At 46.6% G+C, this 17,920-nt stretch overlaps 1 protein-coding gene across 1 annotated transcript in view; it reads left to right on the forward strand.

The window, feature by feature from the left end:
• The window catches only part of ACO2 (aconitase 2), a 347,285-nt gene that overhangs the window by 238,032 nt on the left and 91,333 nt on the right, over positions 1–17,920 (forward strand). Inside the window, exons 12-14 of the mRNA XM_069231254.1 lie at positions 5,639–5,750; positions 6,026–6,148; positions 6,523–6,678. Of these exons, the coding sequence (XP_069087355.1) occupies positions 5,639–5,750; positions 6,026–6,148; positions 6,523–6,678 (391 nt within the window). The remainder of the gene's footprint in view (positions 1–5,638; positions 5,751–6,025; positions 6,149–6,522; positions 6,679–17,920) is intronic.

The following is a 17,920-nucleotide window of genomic DNA, read 5'->3' on the forward strand; positions in this document are numbered from 1 at the left end:
CGATGCCTGTTTGCACTCTGCTCCCGGCCGCCCCTTTGCCGCTGAGGGTGTACTTTCTGTGCCTGCTTGTGTCCCTCCCCGGTGCTCTACAAAACCCCCTGGTCTGCCCTCCGAAGGCGCGGGTACTTACCTGCTGGCAGACTGGAACCGGGGCACCCCTATTTCCATTGAAGCCTATGTGTTTTGGGCACCACTTTGACCTCTGCACCTGACCGGCCCTGAGCTGCTGGTGTGGTAACTTTGGGGTTGCCCTGAACCCCCAACGGTGGGCTACCTTGGACCCAACTTTGAACCCTGTAAGTATTTTACTTACCTGCAAACTTAACATTTACTTACCTCCCCCAGGAACTGTTGATTTGTGCACTGTGTCCACTTTTAAAATAGCTTATTGCCATTTCTGTCAAAACTGTACATGCTTTTGTGATTATTCAAAGTTCCTAAAATACCTGAGTGAAATACCTTTCATTTAAAGTATTGTTTGTAAATCTTGAACCTGTGGTTCTTAAAATAAACTAAGAAAATATATTTTTCTATATAAAAACCTATTGGTCTGGAATTTGTCTGTGTTCTCCTCATTTATTGCCTGTGTGTACAACAAATGCTTAACACTACCCTCTGATAAGCCTACTGCTCGACCACACTACCACAAAATAGAGCATTAGAATTATCTCTTTTTGCCACTATCGTACCTCTAAGGGGAACCCTTGGACTCTGCACACTATTTCTTACTTTGAAATGGTAAATAGTATATACAGAGCCAACTTCCTACAGAAGTATTTCTTTACTATGCCAGTGGTTAAGGATTTCTTAGAGGGCTTGAAAAAGTCTTTCTGCTGATTCGGAAGCCCTCACCTCCATGGGAATTGAATGTTATCTTGTCTAGGCTTATGGCCGCTCCTTTTGAGCACATCCACAAAGCTTCTTTACAACACCTTACGTGGAAGAAAGCTTTTCTGATAGCAATTACCTTGGCTAGAAGTGTCAGTGAGATTCAGGCTCTGTTCGAGGGAACCGTTCACGGTTTTCCACGATAACAGTAGTTCTAAGAACCCACCCATCGCTTTTGCCTAAGGTGGTGTCGGACTTCCACATTAACCAAACGATATCACTTCCAATGTTCTTCTCTAAACCTGTTACTCCGGAGAAAGCCTTGCACTCCCTGGATCTTAAAAGGGTGCTCAAATTTTACCTTGATAAGACTAAGTCAATCAGACATTCTGATCACTTGTTTGTTAATAATGGACATATGAGGACGGGGAGGTTGCTTCAAAACAGACTATTTCTAGATGGATAGTTTTGTGTATTCTGACTGCATACCAATTGGCTAACAAGCAATTGTCAGCTAAACCTAAAGCTCACTCCACTAGAGGGAAAGCATTGAGTGCAGCCATTCTTAAGAATGTACCCATCTCTGAGATTTGCAAAGCTGCCACATGGAGATCCGTACATACATTTACCTGGCATTACTGTCCAGATTCAGATGCCAAAACACACTCAAGTGGGTCAGGCTTCTCTAAGAAATTTGTTTTTATAAGACAAGTATGTTTCCTGCACTTCTATCATTCCGTCCGCAGGGGTGTGGGATGGGCTTGCTAATCTATTCAGTGTTTGACTATTGATGAGGATCCCCTGGAAGAGGAGGATAGGTTGCTGCACTTCTAAAAATCACGTCCAGGGAGGAGGGTGGGTTGTTTGACTTTAATGAGATACCCCTGGAAGAGAACTAGTATTTACAGGTAAGTAACTTATCCTTCCCCCCCACTTAGAGCCCCTCCTCTGATGTGGCAGCTCAACACAGTATTGGGGCAATTTATCCAGTTTGAGCCAATCCATAGAGTGTGGATATGAAGTATCTATCCTGGAAAGTAGCTCTTCTCGCTCTAACATCTGCACGAAGAGTAAGCGAGATTCAGGCTTACCACCCAAGAACCATTCCTTTGGTTCTGGTTGAACAGTGTTATTTTATATACTAATCTGAAGTTCGTTCATAAAGTCCCATCGGACTTTCATCTCAATGAGACTGTAATTCTTAAATCATTCTTTTCAAACCCTCAAACGTCAGCCGAGCGAGCTCTTAACTCACTGAATCAAAAAAGCTGCATAAAGTTCTACTTGGACAGAATTAGGAGTTTTCGAAAAAAACAACCAGCTCATTTGGTCCTTCAGTGCACAAATGGGAGGTTTACCTCTAACGAAACAGAGCATCTCTAGATGGATATCAAGTGCTGCTATTTTTTGCCATTAAAAGGCAGGTCAGCCTTTGAACTCTAGAGTGCGTGCTCATTCCACAAAAGCCATATGTACTTCCATGGCATTGTTTGCGGGAGTGTCATCATGACATATCTGCTTTGCAGCAACCTGGAAGAGTGCACACACCTTCATGCAAAACTACTGTTTGTATCCGGAAGTCTTCTGAGATGCCGCGGTTGGGCAAGTGGTCTTAAGATATCCTTTTCAATAAAGGTGAGCCATTGCTGTCTTCCCACTGTCCACTTAACCTGTTTTACACACATTTTCTTTACTGCTTCTGAGTTTCCCTTTGTTTTTTAACCTCATGATATGTTGTATCCCTGCAATATGTGGCTGTTACTGCTTTCTATTCTGATTCAAGCGTGTGAATCTTTGAAAGTTCCAATACTGGAGGTAGAGAATAAGTTACTTACCTGGAACTGTAGTTCTCCAGTATTTGAATCTTTCGTAGATTCACATGAGACCCACCCATCTCCCTGGAGAAGCTCACCTTTATTTGCTCAGTGTAATACTGTGTATGCACTAGTGTGCAGAACATCTGAAGGAATTCAGCTTCTCTCAGGAAGTTCTAAAGGGTGGTCTGACTTGATTTGTTAACTCTGAAGTTTGGTCTTTTTTTTTAATTTTATTTTAATTTTAATAATGACAGATATTTTACTAAACTAAAAGGCCTTGGGCCTATTGGGTTTGTCTATTGTGACATTGCTTTTCTAAGGTACCGGGTACTCCCATCTCAACGACTGGGAATGATTCAAGCATGTGAATCTATGAACGATTCCAATACTGGAGAACTACAGTTACAGGTAAGTAACTTATTTTCTTCTGTTGCAGAAAGATTATTGAATTCAATGGATGTTAGAAGATTTCAGAGGTTAAACTTGGATAAAACAAAAGATATATGTGAAACAGATCAATTGTTAACTGTGGTCCGCTCAGGGTGGTATGATTCTTTTAAACAGTCCATCTTTAGGTGGATAGTTTCTTGTATATCTGTTGCTACCAACTGGCAGATCAACCACTTCCAGGGAAATCCAAGAGCTCATTCTACTCGCAGCAAACCAGCTTCTGTTAAGAAATGTTCCTTTAACAGAGATTTGTAATGCAGCTGCCTGGAAACCAGTACACGTTCACAAAACATTGTTTAGATGAAGATTCTAGGGCTGACTCATTAGGAGATGCGGCCTTGAATTTGTTTGGTTGAACCACCATTTTAGTTCACTATCATATTGTTTGTTTAACTTCTTGACAGCCGGGGACTAGAGCTATGCTTGTTAGTTTGTTTTGTGACTATTGGTGAGGATCCTGCAATGCAGAAGAAAGTGTTATTTACTTGTAATCTTGGTTCTGCATTGTAGGTATCCTCAATGAAGTACTAAACAACCCACCTCACTAGTTGTCAATAAGTTTATTTTGTTTATTTGTAAAGCACACTATCACTTGTGAGAACGTCAGGGTGCTGAGCAAGCAGGTGTATGCCCCAAGCCCTTCCTATGGTGGGAGGGTTAATTGTAAGGCCATGTCTTCAGCTTCTTTAGGAATTCAAGAAGAGCAGGAGGCCCTGATGTGGATTGGAAAGCTGTTCCATGCTTTAGGAGTGTTATAAGAGAACACCCATCCTCCTGATCTGTTTCTGTGTATGAGTGGGATGTGTGGAAGTAGGAGTTCTGTGGAGCGGCGGTGTCTGGGTGGTTGATGAAAGGAGATGCAACTGTTCAGGTAGGTAGGGCCTAAGTTCTGTAGAGCCTTGAATGGGGTGTGTGAGAGGAGCTTGAAGTGAATGTGCTTATGTATTGGAAGTCAGTGGAGTTCCCTGAGGTGTGGTGTCATGTGAGTTCTGTGTGGGAGGTTAAGGATGAATCTTACTGCTGAATTCTGGAAAGTTTATAGTCTTCTAGCGAGTTGCCCGGTGATCCTGGCATAGGGGTTTTTCCCGTAGTCCAGCTTGTTGGTGGCAAGGGTGGGAGTGACAGTTTTTCTAGTGATGCCAGGGAGCCGTTTGAAGATCTTACTCAGCAACTTCCTGTTGTGGTTCAGATTTCGGCTAACCACCAGTTGGAGTCCCATGGTGAATGAAGTGTATTTGCCAAAGATCACTACTGTCTTGTCAGTGTTCAACTTGACAGTAGCTTTCATCCAATTAGCAACTTCAGTCCTGCAGATGGTGAACCTGATTCCTGTGTTGGGGATGTTATTTGAGAGTGCGAGTAGAAGTTGCAAGTCACTGGGTCTGAACAGATGTTGATGTTGTCCACACGGATGACATTGACTAGAGGGGATCATGTATGTGTTGAAGAGGGTGGGGCTGAGCAGTGAACCTTGAGGCACTCCACAGATTCAGGCTTGGAGGAGTAACGTGCTAGGCTGACAAGTTGTGTTCTATCTGTTAGGAACTTCTGTCTTATAACTTCTAACATGATAGTCGTGCAAAAGAACTGAGACTTGGGCAAGCTACCAGAAAAGTTCATGCTGGGAAAGAGAAGGTTCTGGTTTCTTAAAGATACAGTGACCCTTTTAGCTCTTTCACTCATAACATGACAGACAATCTTTCCCTGTGTTTGTCTTAATCACAGAGGGAAGATGAAAAAGTTGTTTAGGATACTGTGAGACACCTTCATTTAGGTGTTCCAATGTAATCCTATAACTTTATAACATGGAATTTTTTTCTCTTAGAAAAATGCTACTTTCTCTTTCCCGGTGGTCCATACTCATATATAGGCAGGAATACTCTATATTTGACTTCAGTGAAGATACCTACAATGCAGAGCCACAATTAAAAGTAACATATTTTGATAACTTCCATAACAGTATTCCCGTCTTTTTTTTTAAAATATATTTTTTTTTAAAGGGGGATAAAATGCAACCGAGTGGTTATGATACAGATAATGTTGGATTGTGATTCCTCAAAGCTGCAGTGACAGTTTTCCAGCCTTTTATTTGCTGCAGCCTCTAGCAACATTACCCTACATTTTCCATTTGGCTTCCTGCATAACAAATTTGTGAACGATGTTTATGATCTGGTTTATATGGTAAATGTTCCTTCTTAAATTGGCTGATCCTATTTAAAAAAAAAAAGTAAAAGGAATTGGGAAATATAACCTTCAAATAATCTGACAAATGTTGTAATAAAATAACTAGATTGCTAAACGTGTGGGTGAGACAGTTCAATGATTGATTTCAGTGATTTATTTCTCTGAAGGAGAACTAGGATTACAGCTCAGGAGCTATTCTTTTGTTTAGTGCGGCCCCTTCTTAGAGTTGAATAGTTGTCAAGGTTTCCGTCTCCTCTGAGTAAGACGTCTGGCACCTCAAGCCATATTTTAACTGATGACTCAGTATAGGCATGAGTATTCTGTAGAGTGCATACTAAAGTCTGTTTTTAAACTTTCAGGAAGGACATCAAGAAAGGGGAGAAGAACACCATTGTGACCTCATACAACCGAAATTTTACCGGGAGGAATGATGCCAACCCAGAGACCCATGCATTTGTCACCTCACCAGAGGTAGTGTACTTTTACGTACTTTCTCCTTCAGGAATTGAAATTGGGCTTTAGACATGTATTGACATCATATATTGACTTTCAACTATGTTGCACTAACCAGTCTTGTTACATCCCTGGAGCCCTCTGAGTGTCAGGCTTTTGACAAGCTTGACACACCCTATTGTAGTTGTGTAGGACTGACACTGTAAACACATTGTACTCTGGTCAGGAGAGAGATGAATGTAGGTGGGTATTTATTCTTTGACCTGGCCACTAAGTTCTGACTTCTCTTGCAGATTGTGACAGCGTTGGCCCTCGCTGGGACCTTGAAGTTTGACCCAGAGCAGGATTTCCTTGTTGGGGCCAAAGGAGAGAAGTTCAAGCTGGAGCCACCAGATGCTGATGAGCTTCCAAAAGCGGTATGCTTTTACTGTTATTGATACATCTTATGGTTAGAAAATGGCATTCTTGTTTAATCTGCTTTGCACAAAGTCTTGCCTAACCTGTAGTCTAAAATAAACCACTGCATGTCTGTACTCTCCTTCAGCAGCCACCTTGCTTTTCTATCATAGATCCCCATTCTGAACTCTGCCAACCCTTACTTGTTGCACGCCCTTTTTATTCCAGGACTGAAATCAGTGTTCATTAGTCAAGACCTTTAGTACTCACTGCAGTTAAAGTACCTAGCCAGTCACCTTTCTTACCATTACACACCATCCCATACTTTAAGCACTTCATGATGTTCTTCCGCTAGTAATCCCGTCATCTTGTCTTTTTTTTCCTCTTTGTGCAGGAGTTTGACCCGGGTCAAGACACTTACCAGTATCCTCCCAGTGATGGTGGCACTCAAAGAGTGGAAGTCAGCCCCACCAGTCAGCGTCTGCAGCTTCTGCAGCCTTTCGACAAATGGGATGGAAAGGACCTGGAAGACCTGCAGATACTCATCAAGGTCTGAATGTAGCAGGGGAAGGGAAGAAAGCCAGTCGGACTAGTACCAGCAGATTCTGTCTGTATATGAGGGAGAGGAAGGGCATGCAGTTTCAGCATGGGATTTTCTGTTAAATTTTTAAACGGTGAAAATATCTCCACATATGTGAGAATAAGGAAAGCCAATTAAAAGCACTGCTTCCTTTTTAATCCAGCAGAAAACACTCCCACAAGGCAACATAAACAGACTCATGCTTTTTCCTTAAAAAAAAAAAAAAAAAAAGCCACCCAAAATGTTTTTTTACAATACAGGAGAAGCAGGGAACGGTGGAAGTCATACATATAGTAGAATTAGACCCAGCTCCTTTTAAAATCTTGGCAAACTGTACTACCCCCATCGTACCCAACACAATGTCGGGCAATTTATTTTTTCCACTTATTGGAAGGTCCTGAGCACATTCTGTGTTATATAAGGTTATTTTTGTGCTGATTAGATCGCATGTTTTGGGGGTTGCTTTGGCTTTCACTTGACATGTTAGAACATTAGCATTTATTTGGTAAAAGAAAAGGTTTTTCTCAGTGTGCCATTTTCATATTGTTTCTGAATACTTTGCTGGCTTTTATTTTTAAATGCCCAAATTGTGGAGGGGAAAATGTCAAGGAATGCCCACCAAGATGTCTGCATTGTGTGTCTAATTGGCACCTACAGGACAGGAAATGTGCTTCAGGGTGAAGAAAAGAGAAATTAGACACAAGGCGTGCAGTGTCTACTTGTGCTTTCAAGGGTTGAGTTGTCCATTCCACCCTCCTCGCATGATGGCCTTTCTACCACTTCTACAGGTGGGTAGGCAGCTATTGGTCACTGGCATACCTGATCCCGGATGATATTGAGAGGCAGATAGCTCCTGTTCAGGACGCCCTTGCTTTAAAGTGGGGTAGTGTGTTGAAGCATAGACATTTTGACATTGGATAGCTTCCAGCCTCTGAGTCTCTTCAGTATGAGCTGAGTGGATTACCCCTCCCTTCCAGGTACTGGAAGATGATAGTTCCACCTTGTGCCTCTTATGGAACCTGCTGATGTGGCGATGGCTGTTTCATTGGAGGCGGATGACGAATCTCATCATAGCAGACAGTTCTCAGTGGGTTCACTTTCAAGTCTACTCTTCCTTCATCAGAAGTCCCAGATACACTTATTGAAGCCTAGTCAGAATGACATGTTGAGGTATCTAGATGAACATTGTTGCAGGTCTAGAGATCTCTGGATAGATATTCCTTCAAGAAATACTAAGACTATCTACAATGTCTCTTGTCACAAATGTCTGGTATCCATCATTCTGAGATTTGCCCAATCTCCGTAAACAAATATGGTGCGCACAGATCTTTGCTTCATGAGCCAGTTTAGTTTCTAATACATCCATAATTGTTTCTCTTGCTTTTCCTCATTTAGTCCCATCAAACCTTTCCTGTTGATATGGTGGTATTTTATGAGCTGTCTAGTACAGAATTGCAGGGAAATTAACATTTACAAACTACCATACCTGAAGTTAGTACTTCAGTCATCTTGGAGACATTACAAAGCCTTAAGGTCACCTTATTGTGCCTCGAATTGTAAAACCAAGTTCCCGATGGAGATGGCTCTGGCAAGTTCCATGGTTGTAGCTACAGCGTAGAAGTTTAATGAAGCTTTCTCCACAAGCTCTAAACATCCAGAGAAGGAAAGTAGAAGAGGGTGCTTTGAAAAGAAAAGTATGACTTTGGCTGCTATTCTTTATTTAACCTGCACCTCTGCCATGTTGAATCATTATAATTACTCTTTGGGACTCTGAATCAATCCCTGCTATTTGGTCTAAGAGAAGCGGAAGACCTGGAGGTAATCTGATCTATGTACTGTGGAGTACTGTGCACCTTCCTACAGCTGACATTTGTTTTGAAGCATCATTGAGACGCACCCCTGCGTCAGGATAAATTTGTATACCCCTTGTGCACAACAGTAAATGTATGAGTTGCCCTTAAAATGTTCATTGCTTTTTGGAGCATACGAGTAAATGAAGAAAGCTAAGGCAGAGACCTTGAAGTCTGTGGGTCTAGCGAACAACAAACTGTTCCAACAGGTACATGTTTCAGCATAGGGAAAACACACTCAAAAATACCATATGGGGAAACGCCTATCCTGGAACAGAAGAAGCAAGTCTTAATGCAGAAGTGAGTGTGGACAGCAGTCTTTAGCTGTCATAAGAAAAAAACATCTCCAAAACAACCTCATCATCCTGTCTTCACCAACACACAGCCCAGTTGATGATGTGCTTATGTCACTACTCTTTCTGCTCCAGCCAGCGCAAGTCCCTGAAGAGTTACTCCGTCAATCAGATAGACATCTAGTTAGATTCCTTACGCTTGAATTTCCCCCCAGGCATCATTCTGGATCTGAGATTTTTCTAGAGCAGTACCCCTGCACACAGTTAAGTGCTGTTGATCAGCTCAGCATACATCGTCCGTGCTGAATATGACGACATGAGTCCTATATAGGCGCCATCCCAGCGTGCTGACATCAGTTCTTTTCTTTAGGATCCAGCCAATGTTGATCTGACGAGAGATGCCCCATCAGCCATTTTTTGACTGGCCTTTTCCAACTTTTTGTCAGTTTTTTCGAGTTTTACAACTCTTGGTGCGTCAAGAATGTCATCTAGGAACACTGGGTTCACGCCCTGAGGATCCTGTCATTGGGCTATGCGGTGACTGATCCGCACCTCGTGTGTGTGCCTTTGGTGTTTGTAACACGACCAGGGCCCGAATTTGTGCTGTCGGTCTATGCATCCAAAGGCTTTGAATGAGTAGCCCCTGACGATTAAGGCGGGCTGATGCTTGTCTCCGTGTAAGTAGAGGTCCTGGTCAAGAGGAAGGTCCCCCATTGTTGTCGTCCCACTTCAAGTCCTCAGGGCAATCAGGTAAGTCGAGTCGCAAGAAGTCGTCGAACAAAGCAAAATGTACTTCGACTTCACCCTGTCAGTCTACGGACACTGGAGAATTGTCGTTCTAGGCCTCCATCTGCGGAGCCTGCATCTGGGCTGACTCAGCATCTCCCAGAGTTTCCACAGCTGGAGTGACCCATGCCCAACTCCAAGAGTTTTATGAGGCCATGCGCCTCATTTTTGGGCAGTCTGACATGGTTGGACCGCCCTCAGGCCTTCGGGTTTGGGTGCAAAATTCCAGCAGGTGTCCTCTGCATCGTTAACTTCATCTTCTTTCCCTGGCAGCTTTGGCTTCAGCTCTGCGAGGCACAGATGGATCCATACTAGGATCCCCCTGCCCCACTGATTCCCCTGGGAGGTGCAATCCCCATCTCCATCCTTATTGCAGACTGTGACCTGGAGCCGTATGGGAATCGTACAATGCTGGCGTCGACAGCAGCCATGCCTCCTAAGTCAGATCCTGAGCCTGTTTCCTATGGGTTAGGGTACAGTAAGGATTGGGATGGGTCGCTGGACCCTTGAATGCCAGCTCCAAGACTCTTTGGACCTGCGTGTGGACTTGGGTGAAGCCAGTGGACTGGACACCTCCATAGATACTGACATGCTTTCTCCTCCTACTGTGGTTACAGAGAAGGGTGCTTCATAGTCTATGATGGTGTGAAGAATAGCTGAGGTCCTGAACCTTGAGCTCCCTTCAGTGGCAGTCAGGGCTAACCTCCTAACAGTTACTTAAGCCTGGAGCTTCATCCTCTGAACCCCTGCTTCCTTTCACTGAAGCCGTCACAGATGTCCTACTGGGTGCCTGGTCCAAACCCAGCACAGGGGCTCCTGTGAACAGGACAGTCGCCTGCCATCTTCTCCTGCTCATGGTTTCCTTACTCAGCACACAACCCCTGGGAGCTTGGTTATACAAGCCTCCACTTAGGGAATCCAAGAGGCTGAACACACTTGGAAAGATGTTTTGTTCCAACCACCTGGTATTGGGGGTCTGTGAACACCGCATGCCTTTTGGGCTGTTATTTCCAGACCCTGTGAGATATGGTTGTGCAGATGCTGCCAGAGGTCCAGGAAGAGGCCCGGTTTATTCTCTCCCAAGCAGTTGCTGAGGGGGAGATATGCAGCAAAGTTCACAATCTGATGTGGACTGGTTGCAACTGACTCACTGGGCAGAGCTGTTGTTGACAATGGCCCTTAAGCTCCATGCCTGGTTGAGGACGTCTGACATTTTGGGGGATGTCCAAGCCAAGCTCATGGTCATGCCCTGTGATAGCACCTGTCTCCTTTGAGAAAAAGCAGACTTGAACGCTTCAAGGAATCTTGTGCTACAACCAGGTCCTTGGGCGATGGAAGGGGCCCTTCGTTTCCCCGGAGTCTGGTCTTTGTCCCTTTCGTGGGTAGAGAGGGGGCACCCAACCATGTCTATTCCCATTTAGCCTCTGTGCTACGCATGCTGTCCAGGCACTGTGTGGCCGGGGACCCAATGCCCTTGTGGATCATGCAGCCAGAGGTCTGGCCAGTCCACTGCCCCATCCTCTGCAGCTGCCTCCAAACCTTACTAGTCTGACTTATCCCCACCAGGGCCCAGTCGGAGGCAGGATTCACCATCACCTGCTCTGCTGGCAGTCCACATCAGGTGGGTTTTGCAGATAGTCCGAAAGGGCTACTCGTTCCCCTTTGAAACAACCCCTCCATCGATGCCACCATCCTACGATCCGATGATGGAGAATCACCTGGCACTTCTACAAGAAGACGTTAGGGTTCTCTTGGCCAAGGGAGCCCTAGAGGGGGTTCTTGTACCCAAAGTAGGTTTTGGTTACGATTTTTGATACTTTCTGGTGCCCATAAAGGACAAGTGCTTCTGCTACACCTTTCGTCCCTCAAACGTTTCCTCAGGAAGAAGATTTTCGAAATGGCTCAGGTTTTATCTGCCCTAGACCCAGGAGACTGGATGGTAGAGTTAGACTTGTAGGATGCTGATTTTCATATTCCTGTCCTGTCTGCCCAGATGTTACCTGCGGTTCACAGTGGGCCATGAGCACTTTCAGTTCACTGTGCTTCCCTTTGGCCTTACCAGCTCCCTTCTGGTGTATACCAAGGTGTTGGCAGTGGTCGCAGCTCATCTGTGCAGGTCAACGGTTTCAGTCTTGCCCTTCCCCCAACAACTGGCTGATGAAGGCAGGCTTGCCCCAGGCTGTTGTCTCCCTCCTCAAGACTATGGCAGACCTCCTGCATTCACTTGGTTTCACTATAAACATGCCAAAGTTACACCCGACTTCCTCTCGGATGCTCACTTTCATCGGAGTTCTGGACAGTGCAGTTTTAGGGTTATTCTCCCAAGAATTCCGATGTTTCAGCCTTGATCATGGAGTTCGATGAGAATGACTGTGAGGCTGTGGGGCCTCATGGTCTTCTGCATCCTGCTGGTGACACAAGCCAGATGGCATGTGCGGGCTCTGCATTGGAACCTAAAATTCCAGTGGGTGTGGCATCAAGGGAATCTCTGACATTGTCCAGATCTCACAGGGAACTGTGCAAGATCTGCATTGGTGGTTAACAAACCGCGATTGGGACAGATCCCTCTCCCATCCCCATCCAGAGCTGAAAGTAGTAAGATGCATCACTCCTGGGCTGGGGCTGCCATCAGGGAGAGGCAGAGATCAGAGGCATCTGGTCTCCGATGGAGTCCGGACTCTACATCATGTTAGAGCTCCAGGCGATCTGGCTACCATTGAAAGCATTTCTTCCTTCTCTCAAGAAGGTAGTGCAGGTGTTAACCGGCAACACCACCATGTGGAACTGCAACAGGCAGGGCTGGGTGGGGTCGTGGACCTTTTCTCACACCCATGTCCAGAGTCTTGTAACAGCAGGGCGTATCCCTGGTGGTTCAACATCTGGCGGGCTCCCCAAATGCTAGAGCAGGTGAACTCAGCTAAAAATGCTTACGCTATCATGAATGGCATCTCCCTCTGGAGGTGGCGCAATGTCGCTTTCAGCAGTGGGGAGAGCCCTGGTTACATCTGTTCTCCTCAGCAGAGAACATGCAATGTAAGCAGTATTGCGCATTTGAATTTCCAAGGCAGGAGTCACTTGACAATGCTTTTTGCCTCTAGTGGAACTCAGGCCTTCTGTATACCTTTTTGCCTATACCACTTTGACCCAGAGTTCTGAAGAAGATCAAGCAAGACTGAGCCCAAGTAATCCTAGTGGCTCAGGACTGCGCACGAAGAGCTTCGGGAGGATCGTCAGTCGCGGCAGCAGGGGAGGGTTCTCCACCCAAACCTGTCCAGTCTCCGCATTCTTGCTAGGAGATTGAGTGGCGGCAGTTGATCGCTTTTGACCTTCTGCCCAAAGTCTGTGACATTATCTTGGCAGCCTGGCGTCCCTCCACCAAAACAGTATATGCCTATCTAAAGAAATTTGTGACATGGTGCACAGACAAGTCTGTTGGCCCCCTTTCTGTCCCTCTCTCGCTGAGGTTCTGTTTATCCCTTCTCTGGCCCAGCAGTGCTCTGCTATGGCCAATCTCAGAGGTTATTTATCTGCTATCATGTTTGTCTCCTATTGTTTCTAGGTTGCTTAAAGGCCTTACTCGTGTGTTTCCTCCATCCCCATTCATTATGCCCCAAAACAATTTGAATTTGGTTCTGACATTCTTAATGTGTACTCCTTTTGAGCCTCTCCACAATTGTCCTCTCAGGCTTCTCACTTTGAAAACAGCCTTCCTTGTGGCTATTACATCTCCCCACAGGGTGAGTGAACTACAGGCATGGTCATATAAGCCGCCCTATTTTTTGATCTATCCTTACAATGTGGTTCTTTACATTATGACTTACTTTTTTGCGAAAAGTGGTAACACCCTTTCATGTAGGCCAATCCGTCACCTGGCCTACTTTATATGCACCTCCACATCCTTCTAAGAAGTGACTCCACCGCCTGGACCCAAAAAGAGCACTGACGTTTTACCTTGATTGAAAGAGTTCCTGGTGGATGATCAAATCTTTGTTGGTTATGTGGGTGCGAAGAAAGGTCTGGCTGTGCAGAAGAGAACCATTTCCAGATGGGTCATTCTTTCCAAAAAATTTGCTCCGCGCTGGCCTCTGCAAAGAACGCACAATGTCAGCAGTATTGTGAGTTGGAGTTTCCAAGGGAGCAACCGCACGGCGACACTTCATCTCGAGTGAAACTTAGGCCTCCTGTACTCCTTTCTGCCTATAGTACTTCTGCCTAGAGTTCTCAAGAAGATCATGAATGACCAGCCCAAGTTGTTCTTGTGGCTCTGGACTGGTCACGGAGAGTCTGGTATCCCGAGCTGAGTATGGGCATAGATCCTCCGATTAGACTGCCCCTTCGGACGGACCTTCTGTCGCAACAGCAGGGGAACTTTTCCAGCCTCTGGCTTCTTGCCTGGAGATTGTGGCGACAGTTGATGGCTCTTGACCTTCCACCCAAAGTCTAATGTAATCTTGGCCGCCAGGTGTTGTAGGAAAGCCCCCTCTTTTTGGCATGGTTTCTTAAACTTTTTGCCTGTTAACAGTTTGCTTTGACTTTTTTCACTGGGATCCTGCTAACCCTATGATAGGCCCTCCTAGTCCCGAGGGCAGGCCGCAGGTTCCTGCGTCTGAGGGCAACCTGCATGAGCAGAGGTGCCCCAACAAACTCCAGGTTCATTACACTGAACGTTGTAAGTGAAGGGAAGCCATCTTACCTGTGTCCAGATTTATAATGGTAACTCCTGAACCTGGGCATGTTTGGTATCAAACATGTTGGAATCATACTCCAATACTGTTGACCGTACTGGTTCTATGATTCCATGCACTCTGGGGGCCCCTTAGCAGACCCCCAGCATTGCTCCTACCAGTCTTTTCTGGGCAGCCTGCGCTGCTGCCATCCCTCACAGGTTTCTGCCCTCCTGCTGCTTGACCAGCTCAGGCAGAGGAAGGCAGAACAAAGGATTTCCTGTGGGAGAGGGAGGTAACACCCTCTGCCTTGGAAAAAGGTGTTACAAGGCTTGGGAGGGGTAGCCTCCCAAAGCCACTGGTTTAGCCCTGGTTTGCTTTGAAGGGCTTATTTGGTGCCCTCCTTGCATAAACCGGTTTGCACCAGTCCAGGGTCCCTTCTCTGAGACGAAACTGGAGAAAGGAAAGGTAAGTGACCACTTCCCTGTCCATCAGAACCCCAGGGGTGGTGCCCAGAGCTCCTCCAACTGGCCACTTGATTCTGCCATCTTGAATCCAAGATGTGCAGAGGCCCCTGGGAGCATCGGAGTGGCCAGGTCAGACATGTGACCTCACAGCCCCCTCCTGATAGGTGATCACCTTAGAGGTGACCAAACCACCTTTTAGGGCTATTTAGGGCCTCCCTGTTGGGTGGGGTCCTTAGATTTGACGTGCACGATTCCAGCAGGACTTCTCTGCATAGTTTTTCTTCTTCTTTCCACTGGAACCACAACTGGACTCTACAGGAACCAACAATCTGCAACTCCAGCGACTGCTCCGCTTTGCAACATTTTCTCCGGCTCCTTCCTCCAACTGCACCCTTTCCCTGGCTGTGTATCATGAGGTCGATGAGACTGCAGTCTGCACCAGGAAGTAAGAAGGAATCTCCCTTGGAGTGAAGGAGTCACTCCCCTGCATCTGCAGGCACCAACTGCAATGACGGACGGCTGCGTGTATCTGCTCTCCTCAAACTGCGTGGATTCTCCATCACAGGTGGTGGTCTGGAGTGGTCCCCTTGGTCCTCTCTGCCAGCTGTCCCACTTGGGAGATAGTAAGGCCTTGCCTCTCCTTGCAGGACAGTAACCCAGTGCACCACAACTGTTGCAGCTACCTAGGCTTGTTTGCTCCTGCTCCAAAGGATCTTCTGCCTTCGGGTAGCCCAGGGCCCCAGCACTAATTCTTGCCAAGCATAGTATCCTCTCTGCTGCTCAGCAACGTGGGACTCCAACAGGTGTGCTGAGTGGGCCTCACTGCGACTGCTGTGCCTGCTGCCAGTGGGTTGCCTGTGGGGGCTGCCTCCTCATTTTGTGACTGCCTGACTGCTGAGGGTCACCGAGGACTCTTTCTTGGGTCAAGTCCCCTGGGTCTTGCTGGTCCTCTTCAACCTTGCAACTCACATTCTTCCTTTCTTGCATTTGTCAAGGCTTGTTGGTGGTCTTCCTGCACCACTGACCCACTGCACCCCGACTGCCAACATGAGACATCACCTGTGTCACTTCAAGTACTCCTCTTCAGCTCCTGTGCTGCACAGCTGGTCTTCATCCCCCGTCGACCTGGTCCTGCATCCACAGAAGGGTGGGTAGTGGCTCCTGCCAGAACAGGACACTCCATCACGAACTGAACTTTGTCCCCTTCCTTTGCAGGTCCTCCTCTGCCAGAATCCACCTTTGGGTTCTTCCAGTCTTGTTTGGGACTTGCACAATATCATTTTCTTAAGTCCTCTTGTTTGTTTCGGTGAAACCAAGTACTTCCCTCTGCTCACCTTGTCGGTGGGGGTCAGTCTGGTACTCTATTTTTGGGGTTCCTAGTTTTTCCAGCTCCCCTCTGATTCCGCATCCTTGGGTGGGGAACTGTATTTTGTATTTCACTTGGTATATAGTTTGGCCTTCCCCTAGGGACTACACTATTTTGTAATACTTTTGCCAATGCTTGGTTTTTTTATTTTTACTGATTGCTATTGTTTACATACTTGGTGTGTTTTCTTACTTCCAGTTGGGGGAACTGCCCAATAGTATTCTAGTATTTGTTACCCTAATAAATTAACTTTAATTCTGATGGATACAACTACCTGTGGCTTCCTCACCTTATGAATTCTCCCAATGTGCCAGCATTCAACAGAAATTTTCTCCCCAGCTCTCCACGTCGACGAGGACGTCACAATTGTCCGGCTCCCATGCGACTCCGTCTGACATCATCGTGGCAATAAGAGGTCCTCGCCCGTGTGCTGACGCCAGTTCCCTTTTTTCAATGCCTTCGAAGCATATGTTTTTTCCTAGCTCTTGGGAGTTACTGTTGTCAAAGGTGTTTAACTGTAGGTTACAATGTCTCCTCCTCGAAAATCCGGGTTCAAGCCTTGTCGGGAGTGCGGGGATGCATGTCGGTGACTGACCCGCTCAATGACTGCCTGTGGTGCTTGAGTTCTGAGCACAATGTGCATGTGTGGTTCATGCCAGAGAATGAACCTGAAGGCGCTCAGAGCGGGAGGCAAAACTCTTTTTGGCCAAGGCGAAGAAGCATATGAGTCATCTGAGGTCTTCTAGAAAATCCTCGAGGTCGCACAAGAAACGGCATCGTCCTGATTCCTGGCATCGTTCAGATAGATGTCTGTTCCGATCGAGGTCTTCATCCAGTCGGCATCGTGCGACGTTAGTCCGATGACTCCATCACCTCAGAGTCCTCAAGCTTCTCCGGCGCCATCCGTCTTCGAGGTGGTTGGGCCTCCGGAGAGTCCTTGCTTCTCACCTAGAAAGCAATTGGACGTTCAGGATCCAACACAGATGCCACAGGAGGAACAGGGGTATCCTGCCTTCCCGGCTCTGGGTGCTCATCCAGTGGCATTTTTAAATGTCATGTTCAAACTCTTTAACTCTATGGCCCCTGGTGGTGCACCGGCCGGTCCCACAGGTCCTTTGACCTTTTCAGTGGGTGCTCCGGCTCCATATAGACTGCCACCATTTATGCCCTTTTGCCCTGTGGAGGGTGTTGGGCTGGCGCTGATTCCGTTGGTGTTGCCTGGAAAACCTTTGACGCCGGTGACTTCACCTCCGAGACCAGTGGTGCTGATGACGTTGCCCCATATTAATTCGACGCGGGTCAAGCGGGCCCGCGTGTCCTCGGCACCGTTGCATTCGGTTCCGGCGTCTGATGGATCCTGGGAGCGAGGTGTCTCCTGGTCCACGTCAGCAGGGATCTTCGATGTCTGTGAATTCCATGTTGACGCTGAGAATTTAGGCCAGATTAAGGTCAAGGAGAAAGGCTCTGAGGCTTTTAGAGGAACAAGAGTAACGGGCAACTCCTGGAGGAAGGAGAAATTGCTGAGCCCCTGGGGGACTATCACGGTTTGGACTCGGCAAGTGGACTAGGCACTTCCCCTGAGTGGGATCTAGCCTCTCCTGGGGAATTTACAGAGGAGGCAGCCTCCTTTCATTCTGTTATAAGGAAGGCGGCAGATTTTCTGGACCTCCCACTACCATCTGCAGAGGTCAAGACTAACATCCTAACTGTGGTCCTACATCCTGCTTCAGCTGCTGCGGAGCCACTACTGCCTTTTAACGATGCTCTTACGGAGCCTATTCTGGAA

The sequence above is a fragment of the Pleurodeles waltl genome, chromosome 4_2, assembly GCF_031143425.1.
Source record: "Pleurodeles waltl isolate 20211129_DDA chromosome 4_2, aPleWal1.hap1.20221129, whole genome shotgun sequence".
Classification (NCBI taxonomy): domain Eukaryota; kingdom Metazoa; phylum Chordata; class Amphibia; order Caudata; family Salamandridae; genus Pleurodeles; species Pleurodeles waltl.